The 21,233-nt window shown below is 47.4% G+C and overlaps 1 protein-coding gene across 3 annotated transcripts in view; it reads left to right on the top strand.

Moving 5' to 3' along the window:
* The window catches only part of WDR36 (WD repeat domain 36), a 178,845-nt gene that overhangs the window by 83,431 nt on the left and 74,181 nt on the right, over positions 1–21,233 (top strand). For all 3 annotated transcript variants that reach the window (XM_029571826.1, XM_029571843.1, XM_029571834.1), the window contains one exon: positions 15,544–15,698. In XM_029571826.1, coding sequence (XP_029427686.1) covers positions 15,544–15,698 — 155 coding nt within the window. The remainder of the gene's footprint in view (positions 1–15,543; positions 15,699–21,233) is intronic.

Raw genomic sequence — 21,233 nt, 5'->3', positions numbered from 1 at the left:
TATGAAATCAATTTTGGTTTATTGACATCCTTTTCCAGTAGCTCACAACAATGCACGTGCTGCTTGCTTCTAGGCCTCATACTGGAAGAGTAAGCATCCCTCCTCGCTTGATCGTACAGGTACACTCTGCTGCCTCCCTCTTCTGGCTGCACAGGTTCATTCTTCTGCCTCCTTCCTCTTTGCAAATGATTTTGTAGCTTATTTCCTCTTTGGGCTTGCAAATGATTTTGTAACCTCTTGGTCCCCATGTTGAATACTGTGCAAATTCTGCATTAGGCAATTGCACAGAATTCCCCCAGGAGTAAGTCAGGACCTGTGGAAAATAAGTAGTAATGAAGTCAAGCAGCTTCCAACTAGAAATTGTCATCACATTGCCTCCTGCAGCATTCCTTCCTGCTCATTCTTCTGCTAGTCTGGACCACAGAAAGACCATAGCAGGTCCAGTGGGCTGCTGCTTTTGGACTTCCAAGACAGCAAATGCTGCAGTAGCCTCATAATGACTGAGAGAACAATACTCAACACCAGGACTTGACAAATACAGGATGCTAGATATGTTTTGTTAGCAAACGGGTAGATGTGCATTAAATACAGATTATGTAGTGTATTCCCTTAAATAACTTCTCCTGAACATATACAGATCAGTTCAGACAAGTGGGTTTATGCATCCCTATCAGCAGATGGAGGCAGAGAACAAAAACTTTGAGACACTGCTACATAATCGAGAGTGCCACCTTCAGTCCCTCAATAGATGGTAGAGGTGCATACCTGCAGTCCTGACTGAAAGTGGATACTTGGAGATTTTAAAGTTTAATTTAGCTCCCCGAGGTGCTAGGTTCCTTTGTAAGGCATCCCTCGGATTGAGCTGGGGGGCTGGATACCCCTGGCTGTAGTGGCCCGATACCTCCTGGGACCTTTATAGCCAGGGGACTGGCTCACTCTGGGTGGCCCGAAGTCTCCTCCTGTCACCACTGGCTCCGTGCAGGGAAGTATCCCTATTTTTGTTATTGCAATTAAGCTTATTTAAAAAAAAAAAACTGTAAAAGAGAGTCAAGTGGACTGAGCCAAGATTATCAGCCTATGGTGCAGTGTCGGGGCAGTCGACTAGTGTGAGTTGCTGGGATCGACAGGAGGGTGAGAGCGCTTACAGCTGCATGTGAGTTTGCCTTCCCCCGGCAGGGGAAGGTTTGGGCGCTGCGCTGCTTACGCGGCTCTTAGGTCGCTGCCATTTTTCTTCCCGCGCGTCCCCAGTGCTGGGTGTGCGCTGCTGCTCGTGTGGCTCTTGGGCCGCTGCTATTTTCCCATGCGCCGTCAGGGTGAGGTGAGGACACACAGTGAGGGCACACATTCCCTGTACGTACCCAGATCAGTCCAGACTGCTGGTTTTGCCTCCCTTCCAGCAGATGGAGACAGAGAAAAACTTGAAGAGCACCCCCTCTTAATCTGGTGTGCCACCTGCATCTCTTCAGTATTTCTCTGTCTCCAGCATGGAGGTGGTCCTGAACTGATCTTGAAGTTCAAGCAAAAAAAAAAAGCCAGTTTTACAAAAAAGTAGATCAAGCAGGACAACAAGGGGGAATACTTGAGTAGCAGGACTACAAATGGTGCTGATCCTCCCAGGAGGAAGGCAGGTCCTGGTGGGATCATCCCACCTGGATGTAGGCATACCCAGAGCTGGGGTTGGACACTCTGCCTGCTCCCTTGATCCAGTGAGGCGCCTGGAGTGCGTAGCGGTGGTCTGGTCCCTCCCCCTCCTTCGCACCGGCTTCAGAGATGTTTTTTGCATTCCTCTGTGTGTGGCTTGGCCTAAAAAAAAAAGGTAAACAGTCAAGCCTTGTGACTGCCCTTTATTCCGCTAGCCCAGTGGCAGTGTTTTTTCTCACTGTCGCACCTTAGGCTTCTGGGGTCCGCTCGCTATTTTTGGGCTTGCTCTGCGCCATGCCCACATGCTTCTCCCCTCTCTGGCGTGCTTCTCAGTGCACTGCCTGTGGGGAGCCAGATTCACGGCTCTTCCGAGCAGGCCTGATTTCCCGCTGCCTTCCCCAGTGGGGAGGGAACATCGGCCAGCCTACCTTTACCTCGGACTTTGTGCTGATGATGCACAAAGCCTATCTAGCAAGTAGGTCACAGTTTGTCAAGACAGGAACGAGCGAACTGCCTGAGATCCACTGCCCCGGAAGGTCCCCAGGCAGTCTGAGCCACAGGGGGCTATTTGTATTCGGAAGATCCAGGGTCCTTCGCTTCTTGGAGATCAAGGGGGCTTGGACCCACAGGGGTACCCAGGCCTTGACTCTCCCCAGGCTCCTGCTCCCCTCACTGGGATGGATCAGGATGAGGAACCAGAGAGGTCTGTTCCGGTGGAGGGTGGTTCGCTTATTTCAGAGAGATGAGCTTGACCCACTGATCCCGCATGTCCTTGTCGAGTTGGGAATTTCACTCCCTCAGGATGTCCCGGACCACGACACGGTGGATCCTGTTCTGGCCGAGGTGCGTGGTCCAGCTAGGACTTTTCCTTTTCATCCTATGCTTCAGCAGCTGATGATCTGGGAGTGGGACACTCCGAAGTCGAGCCTATGAGTGGGGCGAGCTATGGATAAGCTCTATCTGCTACCTGAGTCGTCCCTGGAGATCCTAAAGGTTCCCAAGGTGGATGCTTCGGTGTTGCCTGTCACCAAAAGAACAACTATTTCGATGGCAGGAGCAGCGGCTGTTAATGATCTCCAGGACGGGAAGCTCGAAATCCACTTCAAGAGAATCTTTGAGGTGTCAGCACTAGGGGTGAGGGCTGCTGTCTGTAGCAGTCTCATGCAGCGAGCAAGCCTGAGGTGGATTCTACGACTCCTCAGTTCTAGAGACCTCTCTCCTCAGGAGTCGCAGCAGGCGGAGCGCTTGGAAGCGGCGGTAGCGTATGGCGCGGATGCCTTGTATGACCTCCTCCGTACCTCATCCAGGACTATGGTGCCCATAGTTTCGGCCAGAAGTTGCTGCACAACTGGTCGGCTATGTTTCCTCTAAGTCTCAGCTGGGTACGCTCCCCTTTAAGGGTAAATTCCTGTTTGGGGACAACTTGGAGCAGCTGATAAAGTCTTTAGGGGAGAATAAGTTGCATAAGCTTCCCAAGGACAAGCCTAGAGGGGGACTAGAAGCTTTCTTCCTCTTTGTTCTCACTTTCGGGGTCACGATGTTTTCGACAGCGCAGAGCACCTCCCCTGGGACAGCGGCAAACAACTGGGATGTCTCATACTTGGTCTCACTCCATTCAAGGATGCAGACCAGTCCGCAATGGAGTCAACCAAGGCTCTTCTGGACCCAGATCCTCTCAATGAGATAATGCCGACCCATTCTTCCATTCCAGTTATCGGTGGACGGCTGTCCCTGTTTTACGTGGAGTGGGTCAAAATAACGTTAGACCAGTGGGTTCTAAACATCATAGAACACTGTTACGCATTAGAATTTGCTCGGCCTCTTCGAGACCTATTTCTGATTTCGCCCTGCGGTTCATCGGTAAAGAAGCAGATTGTCACTCAAACCCTCAACAGGCTGGAAGGCCTTGGGGCCATAGTTCCGGTTCCCCCAGATGAATGTAGGACTGGGCGTTACTCCGTCTATTTTGTGGTGCCCAAGAAAGAAGGCACTTTCTGTCCGATTCTGGATCTCAAACAGGTGAACAAGGCTCTCATAGTGCCACATTTTCGGATGGAAACCCTGCGCTCAGACATTGTGGCAATGTGCAGCGGCGAGTTCTTGGTCTCCCTGGATCTAACGGAAGCATATCTGTGCATTGGAATCCGCAAGGATTATCAAAGATATCTCCAGTTCATCGTCCTCGAGAGGCATTTTCAGTTCCGGGCCCTATCGTTCGGTTTGGCAGCTGCTCCCCGCACCTTCACCAAGGTGATGGTGGTGGTGGCGGCAGCTCTCAGGCAAGAGGGAGCATTGGTTCATCCATACCTAAACAACTGGCTCATTCGAGCGAAATCGGAAGACCTCTACAGGCTGGCGATACACTGCCTGTACTTCCTTGGCTGGGTCACCAATCAGTCCAAGAGCCATCTGCTCCCTTCCCAGATCCTGGACTTCTTGGGAGCATGATTTGATACCCGAATCGGCAAAGTCTTCCACATGGAGGAATGGATAACCAAGCTGACGTTGCAAGTTCATCATCTCTTGACATTTTCTTTGCTCCATGGCGTCCACTCTGGAGTTGGTCCTGTGGGCGTTTGCTCATATGAGGCCTTTGCAGAGAGCTTTGCTTTCCCACTGGGATCAGATGTCAGAGGAGTTCCAGTTTTCCTTACCAATCACAGAGTCTGCCAGGTCCAGTCTTGGTTGGTGGCTTGTCCTCGACCACTTGAAGCGGTGCCTCAGTGGGTGAAAATAACAAAGGACACCAGCCTCTCTGGTTGGGGAGCCATGTGCCAATCTCAGTCGGCCCAGGGCCAGTGGTCACAAGAGGAGGCGCAATGATCCATCAAGCGCCTGGAAATGAGTGGTGCGCTTGGCGTTGCAGAGATTTCTTCCTCCTATCCACAATCGGGCGGTGTGACAGTGGCCTACATCAACCACCAAGAGTTGTCCAGTAGCCTTAGAAGCAGAGAAACTGATGGCCTGGGCGGAACGACATCTAGCCCTGCTGGCAACCTCTCACATAGCGGGGGTCTACGATGTGCAGTACTTTCTTGGCCTCACGAAGTTCTGCTCTACGTGTTTCCTCCATGGCCTCTGATAGGCAAGATTCTGAGGTGAATAGAAGCTCACCCAGGGACGGTTATCCTAGTAGCTCCGGAGTGGCCTCAGAGACCATGGTTCGCGGACCTAGTGAACCTGGATTTTGGACGGTCCTCTACAACTAATTCATCTTCCAAACCTGCTGCATCAGGGTCCTGTATTTTTAGACCAGGCGGATCACTTTTGTCTAGCGGCCTGGCTTATGAGCGGAGACAGTTGAGAAAAAAAGGTTATCCTGAGGATGTCATCTCCACTCTCTTATGGATGTGGAAGATCTTCGACTCTTGGTGTAGCGAGCAAGGAGTCCTTCCTCATCAGGCCTTGGTGGCACAGATTCTTGCATTTCTACAGAAAGGCCTCAGCAAGGGGTTATCCTTTAGTTCCCTCCTGGTGCAAGTAGCAGCTTTGGGATGTCTTAGAGGCAAGATTGAGGGTGAGGCTCTGGCAGCGCACCCTGATGTGGTACGTTTTTCTTAGAGGGGTGAAGCACTTGAACTCTCCAGTCTGTTCCATTTGTCCTTCGTGGAGTCTTAATTCGGTGCTCCGAGTGTTATGTGAACCTCGCTTTGAGCCCCTCAAGAAGGCCACCTTAAAGGATTTAACTCTCAAGATGGTGTTTTTGGTATCTGCTCCACTAGGGGGTGATCTGTGAGAGTCAAAAGCCCTCTCCTGTAGGGAGCCTTTTCTACGGATTTCTGATTCCTGGGTGTCTCTGCCTTCCACTTAAATCAGTCAGTGGAACTTCCAGCTTTTCCGTTTTTCGATCAGGCTACGCCTCATGCCAGAGAAATGAAGCATCTAGATGTCAGAAGAGTTCTTTTGCATTACCTCAAGGTTACCAATGTCTTTCGAGTTTCAAATCATCTTTTTTGTTCTGTGGAGTGGTGCTAAGAAAGGACATAAATGGCAGATGAAATTTAATGTGGACAATTGCAAGGTGTTGCATATAGGGAAAAATAACCCTTGCTGTAGTTACATGATGTTAGCTGGAAGTTCCATATTAGGAGCTACCACCCAGGAAAAAGATCTAGGCATCATAGTGGATAATACTTTAAAATCGTCGGCTCAGTGTGCTGCAGCAGTCAAAAAAAGCAAACAGAATATTAGGAATTATTAGGAAGGGAATGGTTAATAAAACGGCAAATGTCATAATGCCTCTATATCACTCCATGGTGAAGACCGCACCTTGAATACTGTGTACAGTTCTGGTCACCGCATCTCAAAAAAGATCTAGTTGCGATGGAGAAGGTACAGAGAAGGGCAACCAAAATGATAAAGGGGATGGAACAGCTCCCCTATGAGGAAAGGCTGAAGAAGTTAGGGCTGTTCAGCTTGGAGAAGAGACGGCTGAGGGGGGATATGATAGAGGTCTTTAAGATCATGAGAGGTCTTGAACGAGTAGATGTGAATTGGTTATTTACACTTTCGTATAATAGAAGGACTAGGGGGCACTCCATGACATTAGCAAGTAGCACATTTAAGACTAATCGGAGAAAATTCTTTTCACTCAACACACAATTAAGCTCTGGAATTTGTTGCCAGAGGATGTGGTTAGTGCAGTTACTGTAGCTGGGTTCAAAAAAGGTTTGGATAAGTACTTGGAGGAGAAGTCCATTAACTGCTATTAATCAAGTTAACTTAGGGAATCACCTCTGCTATTACTGGCATCAGAGCATGGGATCTTCTTGGTGTTTGGGTACTTACCAGGTTCTTGTGACCTGGTTTGGCCTCTGTTGGAAACAGGATGCTGGCTTGATAGACCCTTGGTCTGACACAGCATGGCAATTTATTGTGTTCTTATGTTCTTAAGGATCTTATGTTGAAGGCAGTTTTTCTGGTTGCAATTTGCTTAGCCAGATGGATTTCGGCGCTTCAGGCTCTTTCTTGTCACGATCCTTTTTTTGCGTATTACTAACGACAGAGTGTCCTTGCGTACAGTGCCTTCATTTTTGCCGAAAGTGGTTTCTGCCTTCCATGTGAATCAGACAGTGGAATTGCTGGGTTTCCCAGAATGGTCTAAAGATTCGGCGGAGGGTAGAGATCTCCATCTTTTGGGTGTGCGTCGTATTCTGCTGCGCTATTTGCAGGTCACTAATTCCTTCTGGCACTCAGACCATCTTTTTGTGTTGTTTGCTGGAGCTAAGAAGGGAGAAAAAGCTTCCAAAGCTACTTTGGCTCATTGGTTGAAAGAGGCTATTTGTTAGGCCTACATTTGTAAGGGTCGAGCCATTTCAATGGGTCTCAAACTGCATTTGAGTAGAGCTCAGGCAGCTTCTTGGGCAGAGTGTCAGTCGGTGTCTCCCCAAGAGATTTTAAGGCCACGGTGTGGTCCTCACTTCACACTTTCACCAAGCACTACCGATTGGATGTTCAGTCGCAAAGGGTATGACCTTCAATGAAAGTGTGTTGAGAGCAGGTTGTTCAGGTTTCCGCCCAGTGTAGGGTTGCTTTGGTAAATCCCACTTGTCTGGACTGATCTGGATATGTTCAGGAAAGGAAAATTGGTTCTTACCTGCTAATTTTCTTTCCTGCAATACCACAGATCAGTCCAGAGATCTGTCCCGGTATTGCTGCTGAAAGACTGTTTTTTCTGCTATTTTTCGCTATATATTAAAGATTTTCTTACCAATTATTCTGTTCAGTTTTGTTGGCTCAAGTGGTTGTCTGACTGTTTGGGTACTGGAGTTATGTTGGTCTCTAGTTCAAGGGTATCCCACCCTGGGGTTTTTCAGTTCACCCTGCTTTAGGGGAATGCTTTCTAATCTTGACTTGGGTACAGGTCAATACTGAGGGACTGCAGGTGGCATTCTTGTTTATGTACCAGTGCCTCAAAGCTTTTGTTCTCTGCCTCCATCTGCCATTAGGGATGCATAAACCAACTTGTCTGGACTGATCTGTGGATTTAGAGGAACGAAAATTAGCAGATAAGAACCAGTTTTCCTTTCCTATAAATGATAGAGTTGGTGATATATAGATGCTGAGTGAAATAGTGTTGGATTTTTGCAAATTTGTTATTTACAGGTTTCAGAATTTACCCATTTTGCACTGTAAGGCTTGTGAAAATAAAAAAATAGATATTTTAGCTTGCTTCTCTTCTGTACTGACTACGTGCATATGCTTTATCACTTGTTCTTTTCCTAGGCATTACAAAATCATTTGACTTTATATTAATATTGACCCTGGACTTCCTTTGGAACCACTGGACATAACAGATTCAGAGTTCCTAAGATTAAAATGAATGCATCTTCAGAGCATTGCAACAAGAAATTTGATTCCAAATACTGAAAGAGAAATAAATTAGGTCGGAAGGCTAGGTTCATGGTGTAGGGCAGCTACTGAATTATTAATTGTCTATAGATGTGAGTACCTAGTGTGTAGACAGATAGACTCAGGACCAGTGGGTTATGCACCTCTGCCAGCAAATGGAGACGGAGCAAGCTGACATCACAGTATATATACTCCTGCAGTGACATCAGCCCGCCAGTATTCTCTGTTTCCAGCAGATGTTGGATGTGCATCTCCCTATGGGGATTGCTTCAGATTTTAGAAGGAGAATTAAAAAAAAAAAAGCCCCGTTCTCCTGTGGTGAAACTAGATGGTCCCTACCCTAGTTGAGAATTCCTGAGGTGATTTCCGTGGTCCCTCAGATTTGCGCCTTGGTTTTCCGTCGGCACAGACTTAGCTGATTGTACAACTTAAAGGCAGCAGGTGCAGGAAGCAGAGTGTGGTGGTGAAGGCAGATATCCTCTCCCCCCGCAGTCGGAAACCGTCTCTGTAGTCAGCTGGAAAGGGCTGAGCTCATGTAACTAATGTCAGAGACAGTATAGAGGGGTTTTGTAGGACTTCCTCCTGTCTCCGTGCTTGACGTGCCATTCTGATGTTTGTTACCACTCCCGTGAGGGTTAAGGAAACTGGGCAGCCTGGCGGGTTGAGCAGCCTTGGTGGGCTAGGCCCCATTTATTAGGCTTTTTCCTGCACACTGCGTGGTAGGCCACGGCGACGTTTTGCGCACTTCTGTGCTTGTTTGACTGCCCTCTACAGGAACATCAATTTGCGCAGTGCATCCAGCTCTGAGTACAAATTGTGCATTCAGTTTTGGGTGCACTTCCTGTGCACACATTTTTTAAGCAAATCAGTGGTGCACCCAGATTTTGGCGCACTGTTTGTGCGTTTGTTTTTTGCGGTGCTTACTTTTGGGGGCGCCTAATTTTTGTGCGCTTGAAATTTTTCTGCGAGAACCGGTTGGACGCACATTCTCAGTCAATTGATGAACTAATGGTGCCGATGAACAAGAAACCTAAGCACCTTTCTCTCTGTGTTACCTGTTATATTCTGGCATCTCAGCTTGGAGCGCCCTCCAACATGTTAGCGCTGCTTTAGAGGCTCAGGGAAAATTGCCTTCCTCTGATTTTGCTAACCTGTTTCTTCCCAGCCTCTTGATGGCCTGGCTAAGGATTTGTCTGGAGATACGCCGGACCTTGGAACTCCCTTGACTGGTTCCTTCATAGGAGATGGCAACTCAGTGGGCCCCACCAGTACATACTGGTTTTGGCCTGGATCCTTCTGTCTTTTCTTGGATAGAATTTTTTTCAGCAATTGCAATCCTTTCTTCAGGTGCAGTCCTCAGCATCGACCAATCCTGTCAGGTCGGATCATTAGCCGGTGGCCCCTCCCTCTTCCAGTCCTTTGTTTAAGCGCTGAAGCACGCCTTGGTTACCTGCAGGTATTCCCAACAGGAACCTGGATGGCACTGGTGATGCGGCAGATCCTGACTACCTGAAAGATGGGGAAATTCCTCCGGGACTGAAACTGTATCGGACCATGTTGCGGTTCTTTCATAGATATAAACTGGCAGCCCTGATTTCCCAGACCTTGAAGATGCTGGGTATACATGAGGCAGATTCCATGTCTGAGCCCAAGAAGAATCCCATTTTGGTTTCTTTGCGTAAAGCCTCTTGGTTTGTTTTTTTTTCCCTGTTGTGGAAGCCATTCAAGAATTGATTGGTCTTGAAAGGATCGCTCTGGAGGCAAATTTCAAGGGGGTCAGACATTGGAAGGCCTGTACCCCTTGGATCCAGCAGTTAGAGAGCGTTTGTGTTTTCCAAAAGTGGATGTGCTGGTCTGTGCTGCTCTAAGCAGATGACTATTCCCATGGAGGGAAGAGTGGCCCTGAAGGATGTGCATGATAGGAGAATTGAGGCCATTCTCAAACAAGCATTTGAAGCAGTGGCAATGACACTTTTGTACCCTGGTGGCTCGCTCTTGTCTGCTTCTCTCTCAGGAGGTTGATGATTCTGGGATGAACTCCAGAGCAGTTATGGAACCCGCCGCCACCATTTTAGCAGATGCGGGCTGCGATTTGGTCCATACCTTGCCTAAGGGAGAGGCTTTGGTAATAGCGGCCAGACATCAATTATGGCTGTGTAATTGGTCAGCCGACGTGACCTCCAAAGTTAATTTTATGAAGTTGCCCTTTAAAGGCTCCATCTAGTTCGGAAACGAGTTAGAGAATCTAGCTAGTAAGTGGAGCGAATCCCCCGGTTCCTTGGGTGCTGGAGGATAAGAAGCAGTTGCAGTGCCCCTTTGGTTGAGGGCTCATCTTAAGGGTTCCAAGCTGTTTCATCCCTACAGATGGTCGACCTTTCAGAGGACTTGGCCTTTCAGCAGGTCTCCATCCTTTTGTCCCAGACAACCCAAGAGAGGCACAGGCTTGGGTAGTGGATCCTCTCGAACCTCACAGTGAAGGTTTGCCAACCCACCCTCAAAGACAAGAGATAGGGGAACATCTCTCTCTCTCTCTTTTATCAGAGGTGGGTTGAAATCACATCGGATCAGTGGGTCCTGGAGGTGATTCGAGAAGGATATGCATTGAAATTTTGCAGTGTTCCTTGGAACGTGTTCATGGTGTCTCCTTTCCACTCCCCACAGAAGAAGCAGGCAGTGGAATCTACCCTGTCAAGGCTCCTCAGTCTGAGGCCTGGTTCCAGTGCCTATGTCTCAGGAAAGTACGAGGCAACATTACATTTATTTTGTTGTGCCCAAGAAGGAGAGTTCCTTTCATCCTGTCATGGATCTCAAAAGAGTCAGTCGTTGTTTGTGGGTGACTCATTTTCGTATGGAAACCTTGTGCTCAGTGATAATGGCTATGCAGTCCGGGGAATATCTGACCTCTCTGGATCTGTCTGAGGCCTACCTCCATATTACAATCCAGTTGGAGCACCAACGTTTTCTGCGTTTTGCTGTGCTGGGGTGCCACTATCAGTTTCGGGCAATGCTCCCAGAACTTTTTCCAAGGTTAAGGTGGTAGTGGCAGCATAGTTAAGAAAGAATGGGATACTAGTACACCAGTATTTGGACAACTGGCTGATTCGAGCCAAATGTCTGTAAGAGAGCTGCCTCTGTGACCCATAAGGTGATCTCCTTGTTGCAGGAGCTTGGTTGGGTAGTGAACCTAGCCAAGAGCAGTCTTCAGCCTTCTCAGTAGTTGGAGTACCTGGGTGTTCGGTTCGACAAGAGGCAGGGCAAAGTTTTCCTGCCAGAAGCTCAGATTCAGAAGTTAATGTCACAGGTGTTTCTTTTGATGAACACTATATGCGACAGTGTGGACCTATCTTCAGGTACTCTGGAAGAGGTGCTGTGGGCAAGAGCACATATGTATCCTCTTCAGCACTCCCTTCCACATCGTTGGAACCCACAGTCGCAAGACTATTTGGTTTGGCTCCACTTGCCGATGGAAATCTGCTCTGATCTGCAGTGGTGGTTGCAGGAGGTTCATCTGACAAAGAGAGTTTCCCTGATGTCACCACACTGGTTGATTCTCACGACAGAAACATGTCTCTAGGGTTGGGGGGCGCACTGTCAGGAAGTTCCAGCGCAAGGGCACTGGAACACAGAAGAATCTCTCTGGAACATCAATCGCCTAGAAGCCAGGGTGGTCCGTTGGCGTGCTGGCAGTTCAGCGACAGACTGCAGTGTCAAGTGGTCCGAATAATGTCAGACAATGTAACGACAGTAGCTTACATCAATCTGCAAGGAGGAACCAAGAGCCAGCAAGTGTCGCTGGAAATAGACCAACTTATAGAATGGGCGGAAGGGCATCTTCAGGTGATCTCGGCCTCTCTCGTTGCAGGAAAAGACAACGTAAGAGCAGACTTTCTCAGCCAGGAGAGTCTGGACCCAAGAGAATGGGTGTTGTTGGATGAGGCGTTTCAGCTGATAGTGGCTCGCTGGGGGTCTTCCGTTCCTAGACTAGTTGGCGACTTCTCGCAATGTGAAGGTTCCGTGCTTCTTCAGTCGCAGGAGAGATTCGGAGACCTTGTGTTTGTATGCTCTCGTACAAGTCTGGCCGGAAGACAAGCTGTTGGGCAGAATAGTTTGTAGGATCGAAAGCCACAGGGGGATGGTGCTCCTGGTGGCATGGGATTGGCTCAGAAGACCCTGGTATGTGGATCTGCAAAGACTCGTGGTAGAGACTCCCCTTCGTCTTCCGCCACACAAAAATCTGTTGCAGCAGGGGGCCTGTCCTTCATGAAGATCCGACTCGATTTGTCTTACAGAATGGCCCTTAAAAGGACTCGCTTGTTGAAACATGGTTATTCTTCTGTGGTGATTGCTACCTTGCTACATGCTTGGAAGTTTTCTGTTTCCTTAACCTATGCAGGTTTGGCGAGTGTTTGAGGCTTGGTGTGAGGATCGAGGTGTTCCTCCTTGTGAAGATCCCGCTCATTTTCAAATTTTTGCAAAATGGGTTAAATAAGGGGTTGGCCCTTAATTCCTTGAAGGCACAGGTTGCAGCCCTTGCCTGTTTCAGAGGCCAGGTCAATGGTGAATCCTTATCATCTTATCCTGATGTGGCTTGTTTCTTGAGAGAGTGAATCATCTTTGTCCTCTCTTACGGTTACCGGTTCCCTTGCGGAGTCTTAATGTGGTGTTGGATTTCTTGGCAGGTCCTATGTTTCGACCACTGCATAGCCTTTCCTTGCAACTATTGACCTTGAAAACAGTGTTTCTGTTGGCGATATGTTCTGTGTGCTGAATTTTTGACCTGCAGGCCTTGTCTTGCCAGAAGCCGTTTCTTCGGGTGACACTAGGAGCAATACAGCTGCATACTGTTCCCTCTTTCTTGCCTAAAGTGGTCTTGAATTTTCACTTGAATGAGTCCATTTCCTGGCTTTCATTGGATAAGGGAAAAGATGTGGAAGAGGTATCGCCTGTTGCATCCTTTGGATGTCAAGAGACATGTCGTGCAGTATCTGGAGGTTTCTTAACTTTTCTGAAAGACTGATCACCTGTTTGTCCTTCATGGTGGAAAGAAACAGGCTGAACCAGCTTCATGGGCTACAATAAGGATTAAGGAGGTAGTCACGGCCCCATATGAGGAGGCTGAAAAGCTGTTGCCTACTCTGGTTAGGATTCATTCCACTAGGGTTCAGGCATTGTCATGGGCGGAGATTAGATTGTTGTCTCCCATCGACATTTGCTGAGCTGCGACATAGTCCTCCTTACGTACTTTTTCCAGGTATTATCGTCTGGATGTGCAGGCCTGGGAGGACGCAGCCTATGCATATGCGGTGTTAACTGGTCCACGGGCAGCCTCCCACCCTAGTCGTGAGTAGCTTGGGTACATCCCAATGGTCCTGAGTCCATCTGTCTACATGCAAGGAAAGGAAAAATGACTACTTACCTGATAATTTTGTTTTCCTTAGTGTAGAACGATGGACTCAGCTTTCCGCTCTTGGCTGCCATATGGTTGGTTTAATGGTGGTCCTGTGGGGCTATGTGTTCCAGAGCTTTACTGATAAGGGTTCATATAGTCCCTAGATTGAGGTACATACATTTATTACCCAAGTTCAGTGTTGATTCAGTACAGTAATGGTTGACTGTTTTTAATCAAGTTTTTTGCTAGTCTGTTCACAGTTGCTTTTGAAGAGAATACTGGCGGACTGATGTCGCTGCTGGAGTATATACTGTGATGCCAGCTTGCTCCTTCTCCATCTGCTGGCAGAGGTGCATAACTCACTGGTCCTGAATCCATCTGTCTACACTAAAGAAAACAAAATTATCAGGTAAGTAGTCATTTCTCCTTTTATCAGTTACATTTATAACCTATAGTCTGTTTGGTTCTTGGTAAGAATATATCTTTTTTTTTTTTTTTTTGTGGGCTGCTGGCTAATATAGCATCATTTGTGAATGTTGATTTATTAGCTTTCCTTTTTTATCTGAATGTATAAAGCATTACTGAATAAAAGAACATTCTGTACAATATATAGCAGAGGTTTTGGGGGCCTTTCCTGCATTTTGAGGGTAATTCTGATAATCATTTCTGCAGGTAAAACCGTGTTTAACCCATGTAAATGGGCTTTTAGAAAATTGCACTCCTTGTGCGTGGATAAAGTTATGCACATAGTGCCACAGGAAGAAGAGGGGTCCCTGGCACGGTGTTGGGGAGGGGCTTGCACCTGTGCAGACTTGTGAACTTTCAAATGTATGTACCTATTTTGCCTCTGGGAAAACTACCCACCCAAAATAACAGGTGTAAATGTGTACTGGTAGTTTTCCTGTGATAATTTTCAACCTGAAACTGCCTAAGTAATTTCATTTTGAAAATTAGAGCAAACTCTATGAGTAATAGTGACTGCAAACTTTGCACAAATGTGGACAGTTAGAAGACCCCCCCCCCTTTATAAGCAATGCTTTGAATTAAAAAATGCAGTTTTCTGAATATAATTTGCTTTGAAGTGTCTGAAAGGCAGAATACAACTCAAACTTAAATTCACAGGGTCATTCATCAAATTGTATTATCGCAGGCATTAGGGCCCTAACGCCCATGATAATGCTATAACGCCATAACATGTGATAAATAACACATCATGAGACGTGTATGCAAATTTTAAAAATTTAGTCAAAAGGGAGGAGTTTGGGCAGAGTTTATGAAAATGAAGGGTGTTTAATGTTGGATGCGATAGCATAATGTGCGCTGTTGCACAGTTTAACGCCGGAAATGACTACACTTTTTTTCCTGGCGTTATGCCCGAAACAGGAGAGGGGGAGGGGAGAGAGAGAGAGAGTCTCTGTGGAGGCCTCTTACCACTGTAAGGGGTCATTCTGAACTCGGGGTGAGGTTTTGGTGGTGGCCTAGGTTTTGGGGGGAAGTTTTACATGCACAGTCAAAGGTATGAACAGCACAGTAGACATCAGTGAAGATTTTATGTGATTGTGTCAAGTTAGATCGAGAGCATGAAGTGTAAATCTCATCTTTGTGTACCTGTCATCACTCCAAATCACACAAAATCTTCACTGATGTCTACTATGCTGTTCGTACCTCTGACTGGGCATGTAAAACTACCTCCCAAAACCTAGGCCGCCACCAAAACCTCACCCTGAGTTACTAGTTGCCCCTCTTACAGTGGAATAAATAGTTCACTTATATGAGAGCCTTATAAAGAGTCTCTCTCTCTCTCTCTCCAACAGCAGCCCAAAATGTGATAAATTTGATGCACGTTGCTCTGAAAAACCTATGCTAGGGGTGGCGAACTCCAGTCCTCAAGGGCCACAAACAGGCCAGGTTTTCAGGATAATCACAATGAATATGCATGAGATAGTTTTGCATAGATTGGAGGCAGAGCATGCAGATCTATCTCATGCATATTCATTGTGGATATCCTGAAAACCTGGCCTGTTTGTGGTCCTCGCGGTCCGGAGTTTGCCACCTGTGACCTATGCGATGCGGTAAAATAGCTCGCATTGCAGTATCTGGAAAACTAACCTAATCGCACCCCTTTTTTTTATCACGTTGTAATTGCTTGCATTGTATTGCAGAGGTGGCACATCAGAGTGACTGGGATGGAATCATTGCATGCCATCAAGGGTATGTGAGCTGCACAACCTGGAACTACCAGAAAACTTCTATGGGAGCACACAAACTGAAACCAGACAGGTTTAAGAAAAACAAACCTCTTCACGTATATGCAACAGTAAGTTTCACTACTCCTTAGCTGGGATTTTTTTCCTGAGTATTGGAGAATGTTTTTAATATTCTAAAATTAATTACACCTGATTCAACATGTATAGTTGCTGGTTGTTACGCAAGTCCTCTTTCACTGTTTTTAAGGACAGTGTTTTCCAAACTTTTGTATCCCAGTGACCATCTAGCTACCTTCTTTAAATTAGGTGGGCCAGTTGCAGCACTGATGACGAGGGTGGAGATAGGAGAGAAGGGGGGACCCTCAGAAAATTAAATATCCTGGGGGAGGAGGGGGGCAGAGATGTACTCCCTCCCCTACTTGAGCTGTGTCATATTTAAAAGGTGCAATTATAGTGGACAAGTAGAAAGGAATGCACTTGGGGAAAAATAATCCCAACTATAGGTACATGATATTAGGTTCCATGTTAGGAGTCAGCACCCAGGAAAAGGACCTCTGAGTCATTGTGAACCGACGAGAGAGGGAGCAATTTTAGATCTAATTCTCAGTGGAGCACAGGATTTTGTGAGAGAGGTAACGGTGGTGGGGCCGCTTGGCAATAGTGATCATAATATCAAATTTGAATTCCCTGTACGTACCAGATCAGTCCAGACTCCTGGGTTTTGCCTCCCCTCCAGCAGATGGAGACAGAGAAAGATTTGAACGACTGTGCCTTATATACCAGGGTGCCACCCACAATCTGCCAGTATTACTCTGTCACCAGCAGATGGTAGAGGGGCAACACTCAGTCTGTTCCGATTCTTAAAAAAAAAAAAAAGAAATAGAGACAGGGATTCTTTGGTTGGTTTGTTTTTTTTTATTAGATTTATTAGTTTTCTTTCCTTTAAAAAAAAAAAGAAGACACGCTGCAGGTGCCTTGAGGTCTCATACCTCCCAGGAGGTCGGCAGGTCCTGAGGGCACCATCCCCCCTGGTCGAGAAGACAGCTGTGGCTCAGGGTCGAGGGCCCTACTGAACTCATAGGGCAGCCCAGCTTGGGATGATACCGGGGAGCCCGGATCACTCCCCCCAGCCAGACCATTTCAGGACCCGATTACACGGACAGCTGAGCAGGTTTGCAAATTTATTTATGGTGGCCTTTTTTGCACGGCTCTCCCTTATTTGATTACCGTGGCGGTCAGGGAACCTTGCGCTCCGTTTGCAAAAAAAAAAATTTGTAGCTTCTTTTTGTAGTGTCGTCGGCCTCATGCCGCGCGGTCAGTCGTGTCGGGCGTGCGGCTCCAGGCGTGCACGCCTCTCCAGGGATGGGCTATGCTCAGCCTGCATCCCCGGAGGTGAAAGAACATTGGAGGCTCTCAGGGGGGTAGTTCTTCACCGGCAGTCGGTGGCGGTTGCGTTCGGGGCTTTGCCTCTGTCGGTTTCTCGGCCCTTGCCGCTGAGCGCGGGAAATGCCGCCATTTTGGGCCCGGGCTCAGCAATGGCTCAGATCGCGGCGGGAGATGGGAATTCCCCGCCCCCTCCCCCCCCCTCACCATCGTCTCAGCAGCCCGTTCCGCGGTCAGTCTCCCTTGCAAGGCCAGACGCTGCAGGGCAAGATGTAGACACTGACATGGATACAGCTTCAGATTCTTCTGCATTTTCTTCGGATTTTATCCTAGTGATGCACAGAGCTTTTAAAGCAAAAAAGGCAGGTAAGAAGTCGCCTTTTCACCATGGGGATTCCTCAGGTCACTCCACAGGGGGAAAAAGAGACCCTGGTCGCTGGACCTAGGGGTGTCCTTAAAAGTGAAGCGTCCCTTGCAGTCCCTGCCACACCGGGATGATACGGATACTTCTTCGGATACCCGGGACCAGGAGGATCAGGATATGCTGGCCCAGCCCCCGAGGGGGGTGGAGAGCGACGGCGATCAGCAGCTGGGAGCTGCTCAGCAGACCCACATCATCGAGGGCGATGATCCGAAGGTGGTTCGCCTGTTCAGGAGGGATGAATTTGGCCCCTTCATTCCTGCCATTTTGGGGGGTGCCCCTGAAGAATCTCGGTTAGGTTTGATGGATCCCATCTTAATGGGTCTGAGGGGTCGTCCTACTGCCTTTCCATTCCATTTCTCGGCTATGGACCTGCTTTTCGGGGAATGGGATACCCCAGACTTGGGGGTTAAAGGTTATGAAAGTGATGGATAAGCTTTATCCTCTGCCGGAGGAGACTTTGGAGATCCTGCGCGTACCAAAAATGGATGCGGTAATTTTGGCGGTTACGAAAAAAAAACACTATTCCGGTCACTATAGTCACGGCCCTTAAGGACCTGCAGGATCGAAAGCTGGAGTTGCAGCTTAAGAAGATTTTCAAGGTATCTGCCCTGGGGGTCCAGGCAGCGATGTGTAGCAATTTTGCTTTAAGAGCCGGACTCCGCTGGGTGCAACAGCTCCAAGCCAATGAGGGTCTCGGAAGAGGAAGCTAGGCAGGCAGGTGGCCTGGAGGCGGTGGTGGCTTATAGTGCAGATGCACTTCATGATCTTTTACAGACCTCCGCTCGCTCCATGGTCTCGGCAGTGTTGGCCCGCAGGTTGTTATGGTTGCAGAACTGGTCTGCGGATATGTCTTCCAAATCCCAGTTGGGTTCTTTACCTTTTAAAGGCAAGTTGTTATTTGGAAAAGAACGAAGACATGATTCAGTCCTTGGGCGAAAATAAGATTCACCGCATGCCGGAAGACAGACCGAGGTCCAGAGGAGTTTTTTCTTCTAGGACCTGATTCCATGGGAATTGAAGATCTTGAGTGACCCGAGCACCTACCACTTCCTTTTGGCAGAATACGGGCAGGCAGCAGACCTGATCGCAGCCCTTTCGTGGACGGCGCTTCGGCAGACCTGGTACTTCCCAGGCAACTCCAGGCGGAAAAGCTGCACAATGATGGCCTGCCGGCCCACTCCTCGATACCAGTTGTACGGGACAGACTGTCTCTGTTTTACGAGGAATGGGCCAACATCACTTCGGACCAATGGGTACTCTCTGTGATAAAACACGGCTACGCTATAGATTTTGCACGCCAGCCCAGCCCATGGTTCCTGATCTCCCCATGCGGGTATGCAGAAAAACGTCAAGCGGTAAAGCAGACTTTCACCATCTCATCGATCTGGGGGCAATTGTGCCGGTCCCTCCGCCAGAGCAGCGCAAGGGCCGCTACTCCATTTATTTCATCGTTCCAAAGAAGGAGGGGTCTTTCTGTCCCATTCTCGATTTGAAGCGGGTCAACAAATGTCTTTGGATTCCCCGCTTACGCATGGAGACGTTGCGTTCAGTCATCACCTCAGTCCGGCCAGGAGAGTTTCTGGCATCGCTGGATCTAATGGAGGCATATCTGCATGTCGGGATCAAGGCGGACCATCAGAAATTTCTGAGATTTTTCATCCTGGGGCAGCATTTCCAGTTTCGGTCTCTGCCCTTTGGCCTTGCAACAGCCCCCAGGACGTTCACCAAGATAATGGTGGTGGTGGCAGCACAACTACATCAGGAAGGCTTGTTGGTTCACCTGTACATGGACGATTAGCTGATTCGGGCGACGTCCAAAGATCTGTGTCTGGCAGCGATCAGCCATGTGCTGCAACTGTTGGAGTCTCTCGGCTGGGTGGTCAACAGAGCCAAAAGTCACCTAACCCCCTCCCAATCCTTGGAAATTTGGGAGCTTTGCTCGACACACGTCAGGGGAAAGTTTTTCTAACGTTGGATCGAACTACCAAATTACAGGGACAAGTGAGGATTCTGTTGGCAAAATAGCATACAGAAAGATTAAACGATTTTTTTGCTTCAGTGTTTACTGAAGAGGAAGTTGGAGAGAGACCCGTTCCGGAGAAAGTTTTCATGGGTAATGATTCTGATCTGCTAAACCAAATCACGGTGAATCTGGAAGATGTGGTAGGCCTGATTGACAAACTGAAGAGTAATAAATCACCTGGACCAGATCGTATGCACTCCAGGGTTATGAAAGAAATAAAAAATGAAATTTCAGAACTATTAGTAAAAATTTGTAACCTATCATTAAAATCATCCAATGTACCAGAAGATTGGAAGATAGCCAGTCTAACCCCTATATTTAAAAAGGGATCCAGGGGTGATCTGGGAAACTATAGCCCAGTGAGCCTGACTTCAGTACAGGGAAAAATCGTGGAAACTGTTGTAAAGAATAAAATCACAAAACATTTAGATAGACATGGATTGATGGGACACAGCCAACATGGATTTACCCAAGGTAAGTCTTGCCTCACAAATCTACATTTTGTTTTTGAAGGGGTGAATAAACAAAGGTAGATGTGGTATTTCAAAGGGCATGGGATAAACACTGTGGATCCATAAAGTCTTGAGGATGTGAATGAAGAGAAGAGGCATGGGGGTGGCTTGCGGGAATGACGGCTACTACCTGGTGATTAATACCCTTATTCAATAAACATACACACGGTTAATGTGACTCCAACATTGCTCTATGTTTCAACGGCAAGAGGAAATGTGAGACAAAGGATTTGCATTCACAAATATAGCGTGGGAGTAGCTTGCTTGTTGCGGCGGTTACTACCCCGAACCAATTAAACCTGATACTTCACTTTGAATACATATACAGAGCAGTTCATTGCTTCAATGGCAGGGGGAATGAAGAAAAGATGATTTATATTAAGACGACAAACAAGGACTAAATTGCACAGACTGGGTAAACAAATAAGCGTGGGAGTAGCTTGCTTATTGCGGCAGTTACTACCCCTAACCAATTAGGCTTGATACTTCACTTTTATGCAGCTCCAGCACTGCTCTTTATATCAATGGCAGGAGTAGAAGGAAATTAGAACCAAAAAGTTACCAATAAGGGCCCTGACCTCAGCGGTCAGAGTACCAGATAAATATGAGAAAAATAACTGTGAAAGCTTGCTGGGCAGACTGGATGGGCCGTTTGGTCGTCTTCTGCCGTCATTTCTATGTTTCTATGTATATTTGGATTTCCAGAAGGCATTTGACAAAGTCCCGCATGAGAAGCTTCTAAGAAAACTAAAAAGTCATGGGATAGGAGGCGATGTTTTTTTGTGGATTGTAAGTTGGTTAAAAGACAGGAAACAGAGAGTAGGATTAAATGGTCAGTTTTCACAGTGGAAAAAGGTAAACAGTGGAATGCCTCAGGGATCTGTACTTGGACCTGTGCTATTTAATATATTTATAAATGATCTGGAAAGGGGTATGACGAGTGAGGTGATCATATTTGTGGATGACACAAAATTATGCAGAGTAGTTAAATCTCAAGCAGATTGTGATGAATTGCAGGAGGACCTTGTGAGACTGGAAGATTGGGCTTCCAAATGGTAGATGATGTTTAACATGGACATATGCAAACTGATGCATATAGGGAAAATTAGCCCTTGCTGTAGTTACACAATGTTAGGATCTATCTTAGGAATTACCACCCAGGAAAAGATCTAGATGTCATAGTGGATAATACATTAAAATCGTCAGCCTTGTCTTCTGTGGCGATCAAAAAAAGCAAACAGAATGTTAGGAATTATTAGGAAGGGAATGGAAAATGAAACAGAGGATGTCATAATGCCTCTGT

Source organism: Rhinatrema bivittatum, chromosome 1, assembly GCF_901001135.1.
Source record: "Rhinatrema bivittatum chromosome 1, aRhiBiv1.1, whole genome shotgun sequence".
In the NCBI taxonomy this organism is placed as follows: domain Eukaryota; kingdom Metazoa; phylum Chordata; class Amphibia; order Gymnophiona; family Rhinatrematidae; genus Rhinatrema; species Rhinatrema bivittatum.
Note: the sequence above shows the minus strand (reverse complement) of the source record. Positions and strands in the feature narration are given on the sequence as shown.